Source organism: Gorilla gorilla, chromosome 4 (genome assembly GCF_029281585.2).
Source record: "Gorilla gorilla gorilla isolate KB3781 chromosome 4, NHGRI_mGorGor1-v2.1_pri, whole genome shotgun sequence".
Taxonomy (NCBI): Eukaryota; Metazoa; Chordata; class Mammalia; order Primates; family Hominidae; genus Gorilla; species Gorilla gorilla.
The window spans coordinates 131,660,002-131,684,865 of NC_073228.2; the positions used below are offsets into that span (position 1 = coordinate 131,660,002).

The window sequence follows — 24,864 nt, forward strand, 5'->3', positions numbered from 1 at the left end:
CTCATTTCTGGTTGTATAAATCATGCCTTTTTTTCCCTGTATTTCTGATACTTTGACATCTGAGGCCTTGGTGACCCTGGTTACACTACCCCTCCCTCCCAGGGCTAGCCAATTCCTAGAAATAGCAAATAACTTGCCTGGGAGCATTCCTTTCATATGGAAAGTAAACAGTACAAAGCCCACACCCCCATTACCTCCTCTATTGGGTTCTCAAGCTCAGGGCCACAATTCTTCTGCCCTAATCACCCCAAGTTCTGGTACCACACAACTAGGGATAAGCCCCTATGTTCCAGAGTTTGCTGAAATTTTTCAAACTAGCCAAACCAATGCTTGCCTATCTTGACTTATTCGTCCCTTCTTAAGGAAACCACAACAAGGGCTCTTGCCCATGTTTTCCCCTTGCTCCCTCTGCCTCCTGACCAACTCCAGTGCTTTTCTGTGTGTCTCCTGTGGTGTAGCATGCTACCTCCTCTTGGGAACTGAGTGACAGACTACCTTTTCAGTGGCAATCATCTCCTGATTTCTTAGCGTCATCACACCTGAATAATAATAAAGCCTACACTTTAAAACACTGGTGTATAGAAACATAAACTGACTTTTGTGTGTTTATCTTTGATGCGGTTTGGCTGTGTCCCCACCCAAATCTCATCTTGATTTGTAGCTCCCATGATTCCCACATGTTGTGGGAGGGATCTGGTGGGAGATAATTGAATTATAAGGGTGGTTCCCCCATACTGTCCTTATGGTAGTGAATAAATCTCACAAGATCTGATGGTTTTATAAATGGGAATTTCCCTGCACAAGCTCTCTTTTTGCTGGCTGCCATGTAAGATGTCCCTTTGCTCTTCCTTCATCTTCTGCCACGATTGTGAGGCCTCCCCAGCCATGTGGAATTGTGAGTCCATGAAACCTCTTTTCTTCATAAATTACCCAGTCTGGGGTATGTCTTTATTAGCAGCATGAGTACAGACTAATACAGTAAATTGCTACCATTAGTGACTTGCTGCTGTGAAGATACCCAAAAGTTTAAAAGCTACTTTGGAACTGGGTAATGGGCAGAGGTTGGAACAGTTTGGAGGGCTGAGAAGAAGACAGGAAAATGTGAGAAAGTTTAGAACTTCCTAGAGACTTGTTGAATGGCTTTGACAAAAATGCTAACAATTATATCTAGGCTGAGGTGGTCTCAGATGGAGATGAGAAACTTGTTGGGAACTTAAGCAAATATTGCTCTTTTTATGCTTTAGTAAAGAGACTGGTGGCATTTTGCCCCTGCCCTAGAGACTTTTGGTACTTTGAACTTGAGAGATATAATTTAAGGTATCTAGCAGAAGAAATTTCTAAGCAGCAAAGTGTTAAAGAGGTGGCTTGGGTGCTGTTGTTAAAAGCATTCAGTTTTATAAGGAAAGCAGAGCATAAAAGTTCGGAAAATTTGCAGCCTGACAATGCGACAGAAAAGAAAAACCCATTTTCTGAGAAGAAATTCAATCAGGCTGTAGAAATTTGCATACGTAATGAGGAGCCAAATGTTAATCATCAAGATGTTGGGGAAAATGTCTCCAGGGCATATCCAAGGTCTTCACAGCAGACCCTTCCATCACACGCATGGAGGCCTGGGAGGAAAAAATGGTTTCATGGACTGGGCCCATGGTCCCTCTGCTGTATGCAGTATAGGGACTTGGTGCCCTGCATTCCAGCCACTCCAGTCATGGCTAAAAGGGGCCAAGGTAGAGTTCAGGCTGTGGCTTCAGAGGGTGCAAGCTCCAAGCCTTGGCAGCTTCCACATGGTGTTGAGCCTGCACGTGCAGAGAAGTCAAGAATTGAGGTTTGGAAACTTCTGCCTAGGTTTCAGAGGATGTATGGAAATGCCTGGATGTCCAGGAAGAAGTTTGCTGCAGGGGCAGTGCCCTCATGGAGAACCTCTGCTAGGACAGCACAGAAGGAAAATGTGGGATGGGAGCCCCCACACAGAGTCTTCACTGGGGCACTGCCTAGTGGAACTGTGAGAAGAGGGCCACTGTCCTCCAGACCCCTGAATGGTAGATCCACTGACAGCTTACATCCTGTGCCTGGAAAAGCCACAAACACTCAATGCCAGCCTATAAAAGCAGCCATAAGGGAGGCTGTATCCTGCAAAGCCACAGTGGCAAAGCTACCCAAGACCATGGGAACCCACCTCTTTCATTAGCATGACCTGGATGTGAGACATGGATTCAAAGGAGATCATTTTGGAGCTTTAAGATTTGATTGCCCTGCTGGATTTCAGATCTGCCTGGGACTTTTAGCCCTTCCGGTTGGGCCAATTTCTCCCATTTGGAATGGGTGTATTTATTGAATGCTTGTACACCCCTTGTATCTAGGAAGTAACTAACTTGCTTTTGATTTTACAGGCTCATAGGCCAGAGAGACTTTCCTTGTCTCAGATGAGACTTTGGACTGTGGACTTTTGAGTTAATGCTGAAATGGGTTAAGACTTTTGGGGACTGTTGGGAAGGCACAATTGGTTTTGGAATGTGAGGACATGAGATGTGGGAAGATCCAGGGGTGGAATGATATGGTTTGACTGTGTACCCACCCAAATCTCATCTTGAATTGTAACTCCCATAAGTCCCACATGTTGTGGGAGGAAGCCAGTGGAAGATAATTGAAGCATAAGGGCCGTTTCCCCCATACTGTTCTCGTGATAGAGAATAAGTCACAAGAGATCTGATGGCTTTATAAATAAGAGTTCTCTTGCACAAGCTCTCTTTTTGCCAGCTGCCATGTAAGACATTCCTTTGCTCTTTCTTCATCTTCTGCCATGATTATGAGGCCTCTCCAGCCACGTGGAACTGTGAGTACATGAAACCTCCTTTTTTTTTTTTTTTTTTACAAATTATCCAGTCTCAGGTATGTCTTTATTAGCAGCAGGAAAACAGACTAATAAAATCTTATACTCTGCAACTTTACCAAATTCATTTATTAGCTTGTGTGTGTGTGTGTGTGTGTGTGTATTGTTTGGAATTTTTCTTAAACTAGAATTATGTCATTTTCAAATACAGATAGGTGAACTTCTTTGTTTCCAATGTGGATGTCTTATTTGTTCATATCATAGCTCTAGCTAGGACTTTCAGTACAAGGTTGAGTAACAGTGGTGAAAGTAGACATCCTTGTCTTGTTCTTGATCTTACCAGAAAAGCTTTCTGTCTTCCACCATTGAGTATAATGTTAGCTGTGGAATGTTCATAAATGTCTTTTATCATGTTGAGGAAGTTTCCTTTTCTTTTCCTACTTTGATGAATATTTTTATCATGGAAGAGTGTTGGATTTTGTCAATTTTTTTGCATCTGAATTGACCATGTAGTATTTTTCCTCTATTCTATCAATGTGATCTATTGCATCAATCCATTTTTAGATATTCAACCACTCTTGTACATCTGAGATTAATCCCACTTGGTCATGGAGTATAATATTTTTACTGTGCTGTTGGATCCAGTTTGGTAGTATTGTGTTGAGGATTTCTGTATCTATATTCATAAAGGATATTAGGCTATAGTTTTCCTGTACTATTTTGTCTGACTTTAGTATTAGGGTAACATATTAGGAAGAATTTCCTTCTCTTCTGTATTTTGGAGGGGCTTGAGTAATATTAGTGTCAGTGTTAATCCTTTTTGAAATGTGTAATATACCAGTGAAACCAACTGGCTCTGGGCTTTTCTTTGTTGGGAGTTTTGTTTCTTTTCTTTTCTTTTTTTTTTTTTTTTAATGGATTCAATCTCTTTAATCGTTGTAGGTCAATTGGCATTTTCTATTTCTTCTTGAGTCAGTTTTAGTAATTCATGGTTTCTAGGAATTTATTCAGTTCATCTAAATTATCTAATTTGTTGGCACTCATTTTTTCATACTAGTATCTTATAATCCTTTTATTTCTGTAAAGTTGGAAGTATTGTTTCCACTTTCATTTCTGATTCTAGTTATTTACATCTTATGTCTGTTTTTCTTAGCAACATAGCTAAATATTTATCAACTTTGTTGATTATTTCAAGGAACCAATATTTGGTTTTATTGATTATCTCTTTTTTTTATTCTCTAGCTTGTCATCTCTGCTTTAACCTTTATTATATCCTTCCTTTTGTTGGCTTGTTGATGTGACATCTTTTTCATTTTGTAATGTAGGCATTTTCAGCTATAAACTTTCCTCTGCATCACATAAGTTTCTTTTCTATATATATAGATAGATTTTATATGTGCATATATAAACAAATAAACATATATGAGGATCTATGTAAAATTTTTTTTTTTGAGATGGAGTCTCGCTCTGTCACCCAGGCTGGAGTGCAGCGGTGTGATCTCGGCTCACTGCAAGCTCTGCCTCCCAGGTTCATGCCATTCTTCTGCCTCAGCCTCCCAAGTAGGTGGGACTACAGGTGCCTGCCACCACGCCTGGCTAATTTTTTGTATTTTTAGTAGAGACGGGGTTTCACTGTGTTAGCCGGGACAGTCTTGATCTCCTGACCCTGTGATTCACCCGCCTCAGCCTCCCAAAGTGCTGGGATTACAGGCATGAGCCACTGTGCCTGGCCTGGATCTATGTAAAATTACATAACCCAATGCAGAACCCATGCATTAAATAAGTAAGTTGTCATCAACCTGAGACTGATGTTCAAGTAGTAACTTCTTTTTTCTCCTCAATCTCCTTTGTTCTTTTTTTAAAAAATGTTTTTATTTTTCCATAGGTTATTGGGGGTACAGATAGTGTTTGGTTACGTGAGTAAGTTCTTTAGTGGTGATTTTTGAGATTTTGGTGCACCCATCACTCGAGCAGTATACACTGCACCCTATTTGTAATCTTTTATCCCTCACCCCCCTCCCACCCTTTCCCCTAAGTCCCCAAAGTCCACTGTATTATTCTTATACTTTTGCATCCTCATAGCTTAGCTCCCACATATCAGTGAGAACATATGACATTTGGTTTTCCATTTCTGAGTTATTCACTTAGTATAATAGCCTCCAATCTCATCCAGGTTGCTGCAAATGCCATTAATTCATTCCTTTTTATGGCTGAGTAGTATTCCATCGTATATATCTATATTTATCTATATATACATACACACACATATATATAAACACACACATATATACGTATACGCACACACACATATATATATATATATATAATCACAGTTTCTTTATCCACTCGTTGATTGATGAGCATTTGGGTTGGTTCCACAATTTTGCAATTGTGAATTGTGCTGCTATAAACAAGCATGTCCAAGTATCTTTTTCGTACAATGACTTATTTTCCTCTGGGTAAATATCCAGTAGTGGGATTTCCGGATCAAATGGTAGAACTAAAAAGTTCTACTTTTAGTTCTTTAAAGAATCTTCACACTGTTTTCCATAGTGGTTGTACTAATTTACATTCTCACCAGCAGTGTAGAAGTGTTCCTTGATCACTGCATCCATGCCAACATCTACTGTTTTTTTATTTTTTGATTATGGCAATTCTTGCAGGAGTAGGATGATGTTGCATTGTGGTTTTGATTTGCATTTTCCTGATCATTAGTGATGTTGAGCATTTTTTCATATATTTGTTGGCCATTTGTATATCTCATTTTCAGAATCGTCTATTCATGTCTTTAGCCCACTTTTTGATGGGACTGCTTGTTTTTTTCTTGCTGATTTGTTTGAGTTTGTTGTAGATTCTAGATATTAGTCCTTTGTCAGATGTATAGATTGTGAAGATTTTCTCCCACTCTGTGGATTGCCTGCTTACTTTGCTGACTGTTCCTTTTGCCATGCAAAAGCTCTTTAGTTTAATTAAGTCCCAGCTATTTATCTTTGTTTTTATTGCATTTGCTTTTGGGTTCTTGGTCATGAAATCCTTGCCTAGGCTAATGTCTAGAAGGGTTTTTCCAATGTTATCTTCTAAAATTTTTATAGTTTCAGGAAAGCACATAAGATTTAAATCCTTAATCCATCTTGAGTTGATTTTTGTATAAGGTAAGAGATGAAGATCTAGTTTCGTTCTCCTACATGTGGCTAGCCATTTATCCCAGCACCATTTGTTAAAAAGGGTGTCCTTTCCCTATTTTACGTTTTTGTTTGCTTTGTCAAAGATCAGTTGGCTGTAAGCATTTGGGTTTTTTTCTGGGCTCTCTATTCTGTTCCATTGGTCTATGTGCCTATTTTTATACTAGTACCATGCTATTTTGGTGACTATGGCCTTATAGTATAGTTTGAAATTAGGTAATGTGAAGCCTCCAAATTTGTTCTTTTTGTTTAGTCTTGTTTTGGATATGCAGGATCTTCCTTGGTTCTACATGAACTTTAGAATTGTTTTTTCTAATTCTGTGAAGAATGATGGTGGTATTTTGATGGGAATTGTGTTGAATTTGTAGATTGCTTTTGGCAATATGGTCATTTTCACAATATTGATTCTACCCATCCATGAGCACGGGATGTGTTTCCATTTTTTTGTGTTGTCTATGATTTCTTTCAGCAGTGTTTTGTAGTTTTCCTTGTGCACGTCTTTCACCTCCTTGGTTATGTATATTCCTAAGTATTTCTTTTTTTTTTTTTGCAGCTATTGTAAAAGGGGTTGAGTTCTTGATTTGATTCTCCACTTGGTTGCTGTTGGTGTATAGAAGAGCTACTGATTTGTGTACACTAATTTTGTATCCAGGAGCTTTGCTGAATTCTTTTATCAATTGTAGGAGCTTTCTGGAGGTGTCTTTAGGGTTTTCAAGGTAAACAATCATGTCATCAGCAAACAGTGACAGTTTGACTCCTCTTTACTGATTTAGATGCCCTTTATTTCTTTCTTTTGACTGATTGCCCTGGCTAGGACTTCCAGTACTATGCTGAAGAGGAGTGGTGAGAATGGGCATCCTTATCTAGTTCCAGTTCTCAGAGAATATGCTTTCAACTTTTCACCATTTAGTATTATGTTGGCTGTGGGTTTGTCATCTTTTATTACATTGAGGTGTATCCCTTGTATGCTGATTTTGCTGAGAGTTTTAATAATAAGTGGATGCTGGATTTTGTCAAATGCTTTTTATGCATTTATTGAGATAATCATGTGATTTTTGTTTTTAATTCCGTTTTTGTGGTGCATCACATTTACTGATTTGCATATGTTAAATCATCCCTGGTATGAAATCCACTTGGTCATGGTGGATTATCTTTTTGATATGGTGTTGGATTTGGTTAGCTAGTATTTTGTTAAGGATTTTAGCATTTATGTTCATCAGGGATATCGGTCTGTAGTTTTCTTTTTTGGATATGTCCTTTCCTGGTTTTGGTATTAGGGTGATGTTGGCATCATAGGATGACTTAGGGAGGGTTTCCTCTTTCTCTATCTTGTGGAATAGTGTCAATAGAATTTGTACCAATTCTTTGAATGTCTGGTAAAATTCTGCTGTAAATCCATCTGGTCCTGGACTTTTTTTTTGTTGGTAATTTTAAAATTTCCATTTCAATCTTGCTGCTTGTTATTGGTCTGTTTAGGGTATCTAATTCTTCCTGATTTAAGCTAGGAAGGTTGTATCTTTCCAGGAATTCATCCATGTCTTCTAGGTTTTTTAGTCTGTGTGTAAAGATGTACATAATAGCCTTGAATGATCTTTTGTATTTCTGTGGTGTCAGCTGTAATAGCTCCCATTTCATTCCTTATTGAGGTTTTTTGGATTTTCTCTTTTCTTGGTTAATCTTGCTAACGGTGTATCAATTTTATTTATCTTTTCAAAGAACCAGGTTTTGGTTAATTTCTCTTTTGTATTTTTTGTTTGTTTCAATTTCATTTAGTTCTGCTCTGATCTTTGTTATTTCCTTTCTTCTGCTGGGTTTGGGTTTAATTTGTTCTTGTTTCACTAGTTCCTTGAGGTGTGACCATAGATTGTCAGTTTGTGCTCTGTCAGTCTTTTTGATGCAGAGTTTTAGGGCTATGAACTTTCCTCCTAGCATCGCCTTTGCTGTATCCTAGAGGTGGGTTTTTTTGGTTTTTTTTTTAAGATGGAGTTTCACTCTGTCACCTAGGCTGGAGTTCAGTGGCACGATCTTGGCTCACTGCAACCTCTGCCTCCTGGGTTCGAGTGATTCTTCTGCCTCAGCCTCCTGCGTAGCTGGAACTACAGGCACGTGCCACCATGACCTGCTAATTTTTGTATTTTTAGTAAAGACCGTGTTTCACCATCTTGGCAAGGATGGTCTCGAACTCCTGACCTTGTGATCCACCCTCCTCAGCCTCCCAAAGTGCTGGGACTACAGGCATGAGCCACTGCACCCAGCATCCCAGAGGTTTTGATAGGTTGTGTCACTATTGTTGTTCACTTTGAAGAATTGTTTAAATTTGCATCTTGATTTCATTTTTGATCCAGTGATCATTCAGGATCAGATTATTTAATTTCCATGTATTTGCACAATTTTGAAGGTTTCTTTTGGAGTTGATTTTCAGTTTTATTCCACTGTGGTCTGAGAGAGTGCTTAATATGATTTCAATTTCCTTAAATTTATTAAGGCTCATTTTGTGGCCTAGTGTATGGTCTCTCTTGGAGAAAGTTCCATGAGCTGTTGAATAGAATGTGTATTCTGTGGTTGTTGGGTGGAATTTTGTATATGTATCTGTTAAGTCTATTTGTTCCAAGGTATAGCTTAAATCCATTGTTTGTTGTTGTTGTTGTTGTTGACTTTCTGTCTTGATGACCTGTCTAGTGCTGTCAATGGAGTATTGAAGTCCCCTACTACTATTGTATTGCTGTCTATCTCATTTCTTAGGTCTATAAGTAATTGTTTTACAAATTTGGGAGCTCCAGTGTTAGGTGCATATATATTTAGGATTCTGATACTTTCCTGTTGGACAAGGCCTTTTACCATCATATAATGTCCCTCTTTGTATTTTTTAACTGCTGTTGCTTTAAAGTTCATTTTGTCTGATATAAGAATAGCTACTCCTGCTCATTTTTGGTGTCCATTCATATGAAATGCCTTTTTCCACCCCTTTACCTTAAGTTTATGAGAGTCCTTATGTGTTAGGAGAGTCTCTTGAAGGCAGAAGATAGTTGGTTGGTGAATTCTTATCCATTCTGTTGTTCTGTATCTTTTAAGTGGAGCAATATGGCCATTTACATTCAATGTTAGTATTGAGATGTGAGGCACCATTCAATTAGAAATCCTTTAATTTTCTTTATTTTCACACATTAAAAATGAAACACACTAAAAAAATGGTTTTCATAGCAGATTACACATGTCCATTCAGACTTGCTCTCAAAGTGCTGCCAATATGACAAGTGCTGCCAATACACCAGCTGCTAATTGGGGAGCCCATGTCTTGATTTAAATGCAGTAGCGTGCAGCCTTCAGCTTGGGAGGTTCGGTCTTCTCTGTTCTTAAATTAGGGTAAATGGCATTGGTGTCCATATTTACAGACATGAAATGTATCTATCCTGAGCAGTTCCAATGTAAATCTGAGACCAGCTGATGGGAGTCTTGGTCTCAGCTTTAAAAAGAGAGGTACAATGGTGGCAGGCTGGCTGCTGTAAACTTGAGTTGTTTCCATTCTTTCCAACATGAACTATTTGCTGTGGGACACACAGTCAGACCCTTCCTGGAGGGTTAAGCCAAGTAACTGTAGGTGTGCTTTTCACCATCAACTTGCTCCAAATATTCTTTCTCAATTAGAATGTCAATGCATTTCTTGATCAGGGACCCGGGATTTGAACCTGGAGGATAGCTGAGTGAGGGCCTCATCAACTAACTGCTGGTGTTTCAGAACCTTCCTCATCTTCATGATTCTCATGATGGCCATCTGAATCAGTAGTTTGCAGTCTTCCTCAATATTTTTGTGTGTGGTTTCTTGTTCCTGCTTCTGTTCAGTTTCATGGGCACATTGATGTTAACCCTTAATTTCTAATTTTTATAACCGAGATATAATTTTATTAAGGTATCTGTCTTCAATTCCACCTTATCAGCATTTACATTTTCATCTTCCAAGACCAATAACTTCAACTTTAATAAAATCTGTAGGACTTACACCAAAATGTCCATTTTAATTTGAGTGCTATCAGTCAGCTGCTGTACAGTGTAGGCATCTTCTGTGTTGTACTGAAGCAGGATTGCCATCTGGAATGTGGATGCCTGCAAAGTATATCTGTTTGTAAAGCAGTTAGTTACCAATTCTCCTTTAGACAACTGATATAACCATGTCAATTTTCAGCCACTGTGACAGCTGGCATAGAAAGCTGTGAATTCCCGATAACTACATTCCAACCCTAGGGGAAGGCAAACATAGAAGACTGCTTAAAGGGCCAGGACCCAGAGCTCAGCACCTGAATGCTGAAATCCCAGTCTAGGGGTTCTGAATTTGTCAGGTGATTTTTGAATTGCTCATTCAGATCTTTGCTCACACCAGTGTCTTGAAACATCCACTGAAGTTTAGAGGTATACTCAAAACCACAAGCTTGCTTTAACTTAGAGAACATGCTGGCTTCAGCATTGTCACTCACTGCCTTCCCTTAGAGTTGGTACGTAGTTATCGGCAATTCACAGCTTTCTATGCCAGCCATCACAGTGGCTGAAAATTGACATGGTTACTGGCATCATCATTTGCATCATCACTGTTCTAGTAGATGAGCCTCTTGGCCAGCATTTTTGCATAGAACTTCTGAAACACATCTTGTCCTCTATGTACTTGAAGACAACCATTATATGATTGAGTGTATCTTCTAGTTCTGCCTCATCTGTGTTCTTGGAACTTTTCTTCAAGAACAAGTCATAGTATTGAGCCAATGACTCATGGGATTTACTGGATGAATAGGCCATCTTGGTAACCGCATTGTTGTTTATGAAGCAACCACAACCTTGTCAAGAGCAGCCACAAAGCCAATGTCATTGTTAAATGCAGACATTACCAAGGCAATGCATTTTTTATGAACATCAAGCACCTTCTGTACATACATTTTGGGGTCATTTAAAGCAGCTTTTCCACATTTTTCAATAGCTAAAAGACCCTGATTATGAATGTGTATCTCTAGCAGTTTTTTCAATTCTCTTAGGTCATTCTGGATTCTGGATACAAGATTATACATGTGTCCCAAATCTTCATTTTTGTCAGCATCCAATAAATTCTGAAGTTCTGTGTGGAAAATTTCCAAGTGTTTTTCAATGAGGACTTGCTCACATTTCCTTGCTAATTCGTCTTATGTGCCTTCATGAAGGTAAACCTGAGCTCTTCATTGTTCCTGAAGCACACAAACCTCTGCCTTATTCATATATTCAGTAACTGGGTTCTGCTGCAAGAATTCAGTACTCTCTTTGACATAAAATCTCTCTGTGACAGAAAAAAAAAAAGAGAGAGATTCAAAGGATTCTTTATACACTGTTAATGTAGGGCCCTTTGCAAATGCATCATCTTCATTCAGCTCCAATTCCATGTAACACTGTACAACTCCACTCACAGTTTTGTATTGATGGTTTCACCATTTCCTTCCTTTTCGATCAGCTTTGAAACAGAATTTCTTACCTGTTTATTCAGTGGCCTAAATGGTCTCTCCAAGTCACCAGTGCAAGGGAATAGATTTCACATATTCCTTTCGTCCTTTGTCACATTCACGGTGAACCCAATGTCTACTGAGGTAGGCACAAATTCCATTCAGCACTTTGCTTGAAAATCAGTAATCTTCCCATTGTTGAGTGTAGAATTTCAGTACACTCTTGTCCATCAAATCTTCTCCATGCTTAAGAAGACTTGTCAAATAATTCTTCAAAAATTACTTAAGTTGTTTGTATAATTCCAGGCCAACAAACTGAGCTCCTTCAGGTGTCTGCCCCTTTTTTGACTTAGAAACTCTGGCTCCTCATGCTTGGTTTGACTGGTGTACACTAGCACACTAGTTATGAACATGAGTGTGGAGCTCCATGTATCTGGACCTGGTCATGCTGTGCCACATGTACACCTGCTGGATGGTGGCTCTGAGGTCATCCCAGATCTGGTCTAAGCCAATCTGCTTCAGGCCATGGGGGTTCTGGCTCCGGGTTTATGACATCGTGAGGGATGTTCTAAAGCTGTCCAGTGCAGCAATCCTTGTTCAAAGTTCAGCTAGTTCTCCATTAGATAAAAATATGCAGTACCATTCCAAATTTATTCACAGCAGTTTGGAAAGAATGTCCTTTAAGTGTAGAGAGTGAAATATATTGCAGGCAAACTCACATCTCCATGGTACCCAAAAGGCTCCCCTGATGCCTCCACCTGGTCACCAGGCCTAGGCCTTGGCAAAACCCCCATCCCACCAAGGTCTGGCTGCATCCCTCAGCCACTGGGCTGCCCTGCCTGGAGTTGCATGTGACATGGCGCCTACCTCCTCCTCACCTGCCAGCCCAGGCCTCCTCCTCCTGCTGCCGCCACCTCGTCCCATAAGTTTTTGTATGCTATGTTTTGTCTTCATTTGTTTCTAAATATTTTTTAATTTGCCTTGTGATTTTTTCTTTGTCCCACTGGTTGTTTAAGAGTGTGTTATTTCTGTGTACGTGAAAATTTTTCAATTTTCCTTCTGTTATTGATTTTTAGCTTTATTCTCTATTGTTGTGAGAGAAGATACTTTAAATGATTTTATTCCTTCTAAATTTATTGAGAATTATTTTTATGAACCAAATTATAGCCTATCCTGGAGAATGTTTCATGTGCACTTGAAAAAATGTATATGTTTCTGTTGTTTTGTGGATTGTTCTATCTGTCATACTACGTCTGTTATGTCTAGTTGGTTTATAGTGTAATTCAAGTCTATTTTCTTCTTGTTTTTCTGTGTAGATATTATATCCATTATGAAACTGGAATATTGCACTTTGAGAGGTCAAGGCAGGCAGATCACTTGAGGTGAGGAGTTTGAGACCAACCTGGCCAACATGGCAAAACCTCATCAATTCTAAAAATACAAAAATTTGCTGGGCATCATAATGCATGCCTGTAATCCCAGCTACTTGGAAGGCTAGGGCAGGAGAACGTCTTGAACCTGGGAGGTGGAGGTTACAGTGAGCCAAGATCACAACACTTCACTCCAGCCTGGGTGACAGAGTGAGACTCCACCTCAGAAAAAAAAAAAGGGGGGAATATTGAAGTCTCCAACTATTCTCACAAAAGTGTCTACTTCTTCTGTAAATTCTATCAATAGTTGCTTCATGTATTTTGGGACTCCGTTGTTTGGTGCATTTATGCGTATAGTTTTATATCTCCTTGACAAATTGCCACTTTTATCAATATGCAATGTATTCCTTTTACTTTTATAAAAATTTTTGACAACATCTATGTGACTATGTGACTATGAATATAGTCACATTGGCTGTTTTTGGGCTACAATTCACATGCAACATCTTTTTTCATTCTTTTACTTCCAACCTATTTGTTTCTTTGGGTCTCAAGTGAGTTTCTTATAATCAGCATATAATTGGATCACACTTTAAAATTTATTCTGCTAGTTTCTGTCTTTAATTGGGAGTCAAAGTCACTTAAAACATTACTAATAATAAAGAACATACTTCTGCCACATTGCTTTTCATTTTCTATATATTTTATGTCCTTTTTATTCCTCAATTCCTCCAATACTATCTTCTTTTGTGTTTGATTGATATTTTCTAGTGTTCCATTTTGATTCTGTATCTTTTGCAATTATTTGCTCCTAGAATGTGTATGTTAGTATGCTTAATATTGTCCTGTAGGCCTCTTAGGTTCTGTTTATTTCTCTTCATTGTTTTTTCTTTCTGCTGTTCAGACTGGGTAATTCCAATTGCTGTATTGCTATGGACTGAATATTTACACCTCCTCCAATTCATATGTTGAATTCCTAATTTTTAATGTGATGGTATTTGGAAGGGGTACATTTAGGAAATAATTAAGGTCGTGAGGTTGGAATCCTCATGATGGAATTATTGCCCTTATAAGAAGAGAAGGAGATAAGAGCTCTACTTTTCTCCATCATGTGAGGATACAGCAAAAAAAAGGGGCTGTCTGTAAAATAGAAAGAGGGGCCTCACAAGACACTGAATTTTTTGTGACTTTGGCCTTGGACTTCTGAGACTCCAGAATTGTAAGAAATATTTTTTCTTTAAGTCACCAAGCCTATGATATTTGTTATAGAAGTCTGAACTGACTAAAATAAATTGGTAACAAGAAGTGGGATGCTACTGTAACATATACCTTAAAATGAGTTTTGAGCTTCAGGCTTTAAAAAGTAGATATTTCCATGAAGGGGCTGCTGAAGACAATCTGGTGAGGCCTGACCAAAATAGGAGAACTGGAGAGAAATCCTCCCTCTTCTTCGAGAAGACATAAATAATCATGAGCAGAATGTTGATGGAAATATGAACAGTAAAGGCCATTTTGATGAGGTTTTAGATGGAAAAGAGGAACATGTCACTGGAATCCAGAGGAAAGCAATCCTTGTTGTAATGTGGCAAAGAACCTGGCTAAATTATCTTTGCATTCTAGTGTTTTTGCAGAAGATAGAACTTGTGAGTGATAAAAGTGGATATTTAGCTGAAGATGTTTCTAAGCAAAGTGTTGAGAATACCAAGGGTGTGGCCAAGCAACTGTTTGTTAAGGAGATTGGTATGGGTGTGAAACATGGACCTAATCAGTACTCCACCAAGAACACTGCCAGTCTGAACTGAAGGAGATGAAGGTGGGGGAAAATGAAGAACGTTTCTCAGACTTCTTAGAAGCTACAGGACAGGATGATAAAGCTATTCAATAGTCTTGTGCTGTTCTAGAAGATGGGGGAAATGGCCCCAAAGACAGTTCAGAGATTATCAGGGACATCATCTCAGCTTCAATAGGCCAAATATCCTCTAACTAAAGCCATGATGGTGAGGTCACCTGGAGCCATTAGAGCACAACCCTACCTGGAAGAAATTTGAAACCAAGATCCTCGTGTGGTAGAGCCCTTGGGGTTTAGCTTCTCTCTGACAGAACCCTGGGGGAGAGATCACCATTCTGCAGAGCCTTTGGGCATAACCCCCATGCAGTAGGGCTGGGTGGGCACAAGCCCTTCTCAACCTAGCCACAGCATGGGTGGATCTCTGCCAAGCTGTGGGGGTGACATTTCCACTCCAGTGGTCCTGGAGGGCAGACTATCAAACCAAAAAGGATTATTCTAGATTATTCTTGAGCATTAAAGTCTAGTGGAATTTGCCGTGATAGGTTTTGGATGTATGTGGGACTCATCACCCCTTCCTTCTTTCATTTTTCTCCCTTCTGGAATGGAAATATCTATCTTATGCCTGTACCATCCTGTATTTTGGGGCTTGGAGGCCATTTTGGGATATATTTTGTACTGATATATCATAGTTGTACATATTTTGGGTACATATAATATTTTGATATATGTATACAATGTGTAATGATCAAATCAGGGTAATTGGGACATCTAACACTCAAACATTATCTTTTTTTTGTATTGGAACATTAATATTTTTCTTCTAGTTATATTGATATACAATAAATTATTGTTAACCATAATTTTCTTATTGTACTAATGAGTACTAGAACTTATGTCTCCTATCTAACTATTTTTGTACCATTAACCAACTTCTCATTATCCTCTCCTCTTCCTTTTTCTTCCCAGCCTCTGGTAACTACCATTCTACTCTCTACTTCCATAACATCCACTTTGTTAGCTCCCAGATAGAAGTGAAAACATATTAGGCATTCTGCCTAAATTCACATTTAATTATGGGATAGCAAACAAGGCATCAACATAAATAAGAGGAGATTCAAGTTAACAACTGCAAGATATCAGAGCTGAACTTTTAAGCTCTGAGAAACTTGGGCATAGCTTCCTTTTTATTGCTTTTTAAATGTTTATTTATTAATAAAAACTGCTTGTTTTTACAGCATAGAAAAAGAAAGCTCAGCCTAATTTAGTTTCACATATTTGCTTACAAAAAAGAAAGTAGAAATGCGTCCATTCTTTAAATGACCAATTTATATATATTGTAATTAACTACCTTTGCTGAAATATATAGTTTACATGATGTTGGAAAGCTGATATTCTACATATGATACCTTATGAAGACCAGGACTTTGTCCCCTCCACCTGTGGTCCTAACAAGTTTGGAAGGAGAAGATCATTTAAAGAGAATGGACAACATTCATCTGAAAAATTGTGTACAGCAAAATAACAATTGTCATATTATAAATTTGAAGCTCTGCAAATCTACTCAGAAAATTCAACTTTCAATATTTACTCCAATGTCCAATAAAAGAACACTATAAAGTTATTGCAATATATTAAAAGTCAAAGAAAGATAAACTATATCTATTGTACCATATTGTTGCAGTCAAGAAGGGGTACTGATATATTTTGGAATTATATTTAAGTAACACTTAAAATAAAATGATTTGAACATCACAGAAGATGACAAAATAAGAAGTTCTAGGAATTGGTCCTGTCATAAAAATAACTACTGAACTGGCAAGAACTGTCAGAATCAATCATTTCAGAACTCTGGAGTGTAGCAGGACACTTTCAGCTTCCAGAGAAATGCTTGATGAAGAAAGATACTGGAATACAAGGAAATTCCTGTCAGGTCACTGGCCGCAGAAATATTAGAATAGAGACTTCAGTAACCATACATGATAAGGAATATAGTCTTTGCAACATTAGTTGAAAAAGTCATTAAACAAATGGATGATTGCAGTCTTCAACAAGCAGCAACAACAAACCTTGGGGTAGGAGGAGAATCTGATTTCTAGAATTATGAAATTATATACAATGTTAAATTCTCAGCAAAATATTATAAATCTTACAATGTAAAGTATGGCCCATTCATAAGAAAAAGAAGACACTGACAGAAACCATTCTTCAGGAAGCCCAGAGAGCAAATTCCAGACTTACTGGACAAATGAATATGTTCAAAGAGGTGAAAGAAACCATGTGCAAAGTAGTAAGGAAAATCAGGAGAATGATGTATGAGCAAGTTGGGAATATGCGTAAGGAGACAGAGATTATAAGAAGAAACCAAGTAGTGCTGGGTGTGGTGGCTTATGCCTGTAATCCCAGCACTTTGGGAGTCCAAGTTTGGTGGATTGCTTGAGCTCAGGAATTTGAGACAAGCCTGGGCAAAAAAGTGAGATTCTGTCTGTATTAGTCCATTCTCACACTGCTAATAAAGACATACCTGAGACTGGGTAATTTATAAAGGAAAGAGGTTTCATTGATTTATAGGTCAACATGACTACGAGGCCTCAGGAAACTTACAATTATTGTGGAAGGGGAAGCAAACATGTCCTTCTTCACATGGCAGCAGCAAAGAGATGTGCCAAGCAAAAGGGGAGAAAGTCCCTTATAAAACCATCAGATCTTGTGAGAACTCACTCACTATCATGAAAACAGCAGTGTAGGGGTAACCACCCCATGATTCAATTACCTCCCACAGGGTGCCTCCAATGACATGTGGATTATAGGAACTAAAATTTAAGATGAGATTTGGGTGGGGACACAACCAAACCATATCACCATCTCTTATATGTGTATATATATATATGTATAAAAATTAGCTGGATGTGGTGGTGTGCAGCTGTAGTCTCAGCTACCCAGGAAGGTGAGATGGGAGGATGGCTTGAGCCCAGTAGATAGAGGTTGCAATAAGCTGAGATTGTGCTATTGCACTCCAGCTTGGGTGACAGAGCCAGACCCTATCTCAAAAAAGAGGCAGAAGCAGAAAAGGAGGAGAAGGAAAAGGAGAAGGAGAAAGACAAGAAAGAGGAGGAGGAGAAGAGGAAGAAGAAGAAGGAGGAGGAGGAGGAGGAGAATAAGAATACAAATTGTGGAGTTGAAAAGCACAATGGCTAAAAGAAAAAAATTCACTAGAAGGGTTCAATAGCAGATATAAGCTGGCAGATAAAACAATCACCAAACTTGAAAATAGATGTCTTAGTCATTTCAAGCTACTATAACAAAATACAGCATAGATTGGGTGGCTACCTATTGGGTACTATGCTCACTATCTGGGTGATGGAACCATTCATACCCCAAACCTCAGCATCATGCAATATACCCATGTAACAAATATGTACATATACTTTCTGAATCTAAAAAAAAAGTTGAAATTATTTTTAAAATCCTATCATAGGCACCAAGGTTATAGAGTCAGTGAGTTGTGGAATTAAGACTAAAACATAGATATCCTGATTCTAAGTCAACACTTCTTAGAATTAAGCTGAACATGAGCTAAATACATCTGAGTCAAAGAGATATTCAGTAAGAAACTTGTTACGAAAGGAGAGGAAATAAGGGGTTAGTGTCTATATAAAAGGAAGCAAGATGGTGGGTTAGAGAGAATTCTAAGGTATTAGAAAAAAGTTTCCTTTAAGTATATAAGTTAAGATCCTGAGAAATATTGCTGAAGTCCACATGGTAAGGAAAAAAACGTCACAGGCCTCATTGTGACAGGCAGCCTGAGTTAGGATTTGGATATGATTTAAAATCAGGAATGGAGGCAGACAAATGAGGGCCCAAATCTAACCTCTTCTTCTTAGCTTTGGAATCTTACACAAGTTAATTCACCACTAAAGCATTTAGTTTCTCAATCTTTACAATGAAGATAACAAAAAATATAAAGAAAATTGCTAATAGGGTTTTGAGCAATGATGTAAGGTAACATATATATATGTACCACCCAGCAGAATGCCTAGTATACTATATCTACCAAATATATGTTAGTTTCTGCTGTTTTTCATGAACTTTTCTTACTTGTGGTCAAGAGCATGGAATCTTAGAACCAAACAGCATATCCGTAGAATACTTTTGGCAACAGGTAATAGAAAACTCCTTCAACAATAAAGGAATTTATTGGCTCACTAAGTGCAAGTTGTAAGGTAGGGTGTGCTTCAAGATTGGTTAATAAAGCACTTTAATAATGTTATCAAGAACTTAAGTCTTTTCTATTGTTTACTCTTCCTTTCTGAGTATGCCTGATTTCCTGATGTCTGTGGGATAGCTGTAGTAGCATTTGCGTCTGGTCGGTGACAGAGGGTGCTTCTCCAAATCACTCTCCAATTCTGTGCAGTGTGAGTAACCCAAATTAGGTCACATCTCCTTATACGATAACTGTTGCTACAGGAAAGCCAGGCTCTGATTAGTTTATGCTTTGATTCCTGAACCAATCAACAGCAAAGAGGATAGAATTGTCATGATGACCAGGGCCTACTTTGGAGCTGGGGTCAAATTTGGGTGTAGGGAGTCAAACCTGATGTCCACTACTGAAAACTTGAACTCCAGAACTTACTTGCTGTATCTTTTGATAAGTCATATAATTTTGTTGAAACTCAACTTCTTTATCTGCAAAATGGGAGCTATAATAGAATGAACCTTCAGGATGTTTTGAAGATAAATTGAGATACTAAAATAAATTTGAAAACAAAAGGCTCTGCAGACTGTCTGACATGTAGTAAGTGCCCAAGAAATGTTAACTATTATTAATATTATTTATTCACCTATATAGTTTTGCATTATATAATAGCTATTTTTAAATGATCTGACTTTCTGGCTAAAGTATGAGTTTTTTGAGGCTGTGAACAATATTGTTTTCATTTTTTAATCTACAAATTCTTACATATAATAAATGTCCAACTTATTTCTTTAACAAATGAGTGAATAAATGATGTCTTTTGAGTGAATGAATAAAGGCTTTCAAACAATAGAAGGTAGATTTAAAAGAAAGACAATAAAATGGTAACGATGGATCACATAACAAACAGGATATGGGAATAAAATGGGCCCAAATGAGAGAGATTATATTTGAGAAAAAAATAATTCCAGACATAGAGAGGAGTTTTCTCTGAACATTAGAGTGGTTATAGGAAATGAACAAATCAAATATAGTTTGAATTCAGGGTATGCAGCTCATAAAGATTATGATGTCTTCAGATATTTTGTTTTTGTTTTACAATTTGATAAATAGGCCGGACACAGTGGCTTACACCTGTAACCCCAGCACTTTGGGAGGCCGAGGCGGGCGGATCACTTGAGCTCAGGAGGTCAAGACCAGCCTGGGCAACGTGGTGAAAACCCATCTCAAAATTATAAAGAATTAGCCAGGCATGGTGGTGTGAGCCTGTAGTCCCACTTACTCAGGAGATTGAGGTGGGAGGACCCCTTGAGCCCCAGAGGCGAAGGTTGCAGTGAGCAGCGATTGCGCCATTGCATTCCAACTTGGGTGACAAGGTGAGACTCTATCTCAAAAAAAAAAAAAAACAATTTGGTAAATATTTAGATAAAACCCAGAAGAACACCTACTTTGATCTAGAAGAGGTAGAAGAATAATTATAATAAGAGCTGCTAGAGGTTTGATATGTTCCAGGCATTGTTCTAAGTGTCTCTGTTGTTTAAACTCATGTAATCCTCAAAACCAACTGTTGAGATAAGTAGTATTCTTTTCATCCCCATTGCTATTTACAGATTAAAAAACTCAAGCCCAGGTAGGTCAAGTAACTTGCTGAGATCACACAGATAGTAAACAGCAAAATTGAGATTTTTTTTTTAAGACAGAGTCTCACTCTGTTCCCCAGGCCAGAGTGCAATGGCGCGATTTTGGCTCACTGCAACCTCCGCCTCCTGGGTTCAAGTGATTCTCCTGCCTCAGCCTCCCTAGTAGCTGGGACTACAGGCACCTGCCACCAAGCCTGGCTAATTTTTGTACAAAATTGAGATTTTTTTTTTAACCCAAAGGATAAAGACACTAGACTCCTTGGCTTTAACCATTACACTATATTGTGTCTCTGATAAAATAGAAGGTTAGGCAGAGAAGCCAGACTGCAATCCCAAACCACCATGCACTCAGGAGTTAAACACATGTTGGTGATCATGAGGAGCACCGCAGGTCTCCAAGGCCACCAAGAGCCAAAAGGCATGGCCAGCAGTTCGTAACATGTGTGTTCCCTCTAACCCTTATTTTGCACTTTGTTAATCTGCGGCACATAACACAATAGCTGTGGAGGAGGCAACTGAACAAACATTTGTCCAGTGAATGAGCGTGTGGCTGGATGGTTCGGTGCCGGTATGTATGATGTGCTCACAGTATATATGATATGCCAGTATATCTGATGGGCCAGTATAGATAATGTGCTTATTTCCTTGGCAGACTGACCTCTTCATGCTTCCACATTTGGTAGATTGTCTTTAAAAATTTAAGGACAATTAAGTTTTCTCAGAATGAGACAACTTGCCTTGCAATAACATTCAGAGTAATGAAAAAGAAATGTAGAGATAATCCATGCTTCAGAGAATACCCTGGGAGTTGCAGTGAATACAGAATTGTGTGTCCCTTTCCAGGGAGTCTTTCAGGACTGTTGCTGACCTATAGAGAAAAAGCACAATAGCTGTCAGAATGAAAGGAGAAGCTAGTACAGGCACTCTCTAAGGGAATTAGAGACTAAGGACTATCAAACTACCACTTTCCTCAAAAGGAATCTACAAACAGTCAAACAAAAACAAAGTCATTGCTAGGAATTTTTTGGTTGTGGCTTAGCATAGATCTGCCTTTGATCAGACTTTAACTTGAAATTCCTGCATATACCCCAGTTCCATGCACCCTGATGCTTCTATGGCGAACATTCAAAGGAGTCAGAACTCCCACTCTTTCTAGATTGCTGTAGCCCCCCAAGAGTTAAGTTTCAAAGACCATATATAAGCCAGAATACAAGTTTCAGATTCAGCTGTACAAATAAAGTGCAATCTTGAAACACAGTGAAGATGAGTGTTGAGATCTTTGCATTCAAAATTTCACTATTTCTAGTATTTCTATATTCTCCATTGTAACTATGTGATTTCATCTCTTGCTTAGAAAGAGCTTAGTTATAAACAATAAATAAAATCAATTTTTCCTTCTTTCTCTATGCTAATTTATCATCTATGAGGAATGCTCCGGAAGCTATTTTCATATTTAATAGATATTGGTGGAAGATAAATTATTTGTAAGTTGAATTTTTAAAAGGAGCTTTTAAAATATCACTGTACTTACATACTCTTATAAAGAAAATATCTTTAGCTTTCAGTCTCTGAAGGAACAAAATCAAAACTGCTTGAACAAGTATCCCGGCTGGAGGAAAAACTGGAGGCTGTGGACCACAAGGAAGCCAGTGGGGGACCGTATGAAAAAATGGTTCTTGTGAAAGACCAGGTATGTTGTAGAACAAAGTCATCTTTATTTTAAAAGTTACCTAATTTTATATGAACTGACAATCCTGGAAAGCCATTTCAGTCTGGATTAAAAGTCCGTATTTTTAAGTTCATAATGGTAAATAACAATATTTGTATTTGCTAAAAGTAATTTTATTCCCTGGCAAATATTGAGATAAAATTTATTTTGCTAGTAGTAGTTTTAAAGTTCGTTTGATATGTAACCCTTTGAATAATATTAGCTGAATATTCTAAATATTTTATAAATGGTATTGACTGTACAAATGTCTCTTAGTTGTTAATGTTGGAGTGTTTCTTTCTGTGGAGTAAAACGAGAGGCTCATAACATTTGGCATATGTTTTTTAATCAATTGCTTTATAAGAAATGATTAATCTCTGAATATCTGAGCATTAAAATATATATCATTATGTAAATTTACCTCTTGTTCAATCCAAAGGGTTTGTATCTGCTTTTGGAATATATGGATATGCTTTCATGTGAAGGTATATATATATTTATATATATTTTTATATATATTTATTTATAAATATATATATTTATTTATAAATATATATTTATTTATATATATATTTATATGATATAGGGGCATTTGCATTAACTGTAGCACATCAAGCTAACATTATCTTACTCAGGCATATCCTAGTTCTTAATATATTTGTGTGTTTTTTCTTTGGGTTCTTTCATAGAATGGAAGAGAAATAGGAATGGGGGGATGATTTCTCCAATGATGATTTTCAAAACGTAGCTGAAATAATGCTGCCATTCACGAGATTTGAAAACTGATACACATTTATGTCTGTAATACGTTGAGTATGTAAAAGAAAGAGTTACATACTTAGTTTCTAAACTTTTCTCCTTTTCAGTGCATCCAGAAATTGCAAGCTGAAGTAAAAGCTTCCCAGGAGCAACTTATAGCCCAGGTAAGTGTTTTCCTCCTTTTTTCATCCCTTTATTTATGTCATTGTTAGCTTGGAAATGAACAGAACATGGAAAGAAGTTATAAATGAGTTTTGTCTGGAGCAAACCAAATCACAAGGCTAAAAATTAGTATTTTTACTGCGTCTACACAGTTTCTTTTCATACATAAAATTCTGATTTTTGTGGATGACCAAAATTCCAGACTGAGCTCTTATATATAATCAGATGGTCTAATCAGGTGCTATCAGAAGAAGAGAACTGGAAACTTAGGACAGAAAGATGAAGAAGCCAGTCTAGCTGGGTGAGTAGGTGGAAGTGGAGAGATGTGGTAATTATTGACCCATCAGATAAAGGTCTAGAGCAGTTCTTCTTAAACTTTACTGCATGTAAGAATCACCTGATAGCTTCTTAAAACAAATTACTCAGATTCTGTTTCCTGCATGCCTAGGGTGGGGCCTGGGAATTTGCACTTTTTGGTGATTCTAGACTCAGACAATGCTGATGCTGCCAGTCTTCAGGACACACATTAAGTGACATTATTTTTTATACATTTTTTATACATACATATATATTACATATATTTAATATATATTATTAACATTAATATTGATTTTAGGCAAGTGACCATATAAACCAATCAGACTACATAGTTGCCCATTTTCTCCTGCAAGTACTCGCCTGAGAGAGACCCCATGAATTTCTGTGGCAAATTTCATTTGCACACTAGCCTATGTTTACTCTGAGAACAACACATGAGCATCTCCTGCCACAATACCCTGTGTGTCCGTGACCATAAATCTGTCACCCTGCCACTATTCCTTCCCAAGGATCTGAACAACCCAAATGCCTTAGACATCTCCTCAAAGACTTGATTGCCATCCTTTTGGTCATCTTTTTCATCCACATCTTCGCTGCTGTGGAATGACTTCTTGATTAAAGACACTGACCAGTCATGTTAATGGCCAATCTTAACTACACCAGGCCCCTCAGACAGACCTGAGACCTATGAGGTTGCCCTCCAAAAGACTGCAAGATAATACATTCTGGTGACCATTCTTTTGGGGTTTGGAATGAACTGACTTGGGTAAAATATTGGTAATTGTCCCCATTTTTGTGCTAGAGAAGAGAAAAGCTAATCTGCTGTGGCAGTTAGCAGAGCTTTTAACTCTAAATTCAGAATCTTTTTTGGGCTTGTATGCTCAATTGTCCAATATTGAAAATGACTAAGGCTTGCATTTGTAGCACTGTGACATATTTAGACAGAAATATGTCTCATTAGCCAGTATTTTGTTGCAGATGCCTTTCCCCTGGTCTCCCCCTGAGGGTGCCAGATAACGACTATTGTCAGAGGTTGTCCCGTCATGACAATTTGATACCCACAGTCATTTACATGGAAGAGGCTTTTAGCTCAGAATTTTATATGGAGGGCAAATGTATTCACTAAAGCTCAGATATTAGCTTCCAGCATCTCTTTGTGAAAAACAGATGAAAAAAGCCATAGTTCCTGGTGCCTTAGGGAAATTCCTATGGTGTCTTCTTTCACTGCCTAGTTACTATGGATGCTATTCCTGTACCATGCTGTTACTGCTTGAGACTTGTCTGAACTAGAATTGCTTCCCTGTATTAGGGTATTGATACCAGTGACTGAGATTTCTCATATGTAATTGTCCAACATTCAGGTTTCAATACAACAGTGTATTCATGAAAGTTTTGCTTCAACGTGTCAAGAAAAACTTAAATGAAAACAGTATTAACAATAGTATTTATTGAAAGTGGATTATG

At 38.0% G+C, this 24,864-nt stretch overlaps 1 protein-coding gene and 1 pseudogene across 3 annotated transcripts in view; one reads left to right on the forward strand and one right to left on the reverse strand.

Annotated features, from left to right (window-relative positions):
- The window catches only part of CCDC192 (coiled-coil domain containing 192), a 230,511-nt gene that overhangs the window by 67,256 nt on the left and 138,391 nt on the right, over nucleotides 1-24,864 (forward strand). For all 3 annotated transcript variants that reach the window (XM_031011048.3, XM_019028132.3, XM_031011047.3), the window contains 2 exons: nucleotides 22,012-22,143; nucleotides 23,028-23,084. In XM_031011048.3, the coding sequence (XP_030866908.2) occupies nucleotides 22,012-22,143; nucleotides 23,028-23,084 (189 nt within the window). The remainder of the gene's footprint in view (nucleotides 1-22,011; nucleotides 22,144-23,027; nucleotides 23,085-24,864) is intronic.
- LOC101152264 (cullin-1-like) lies at nucleotides 9,569-12,017 on the reverse strand (annotated as a pseudogene).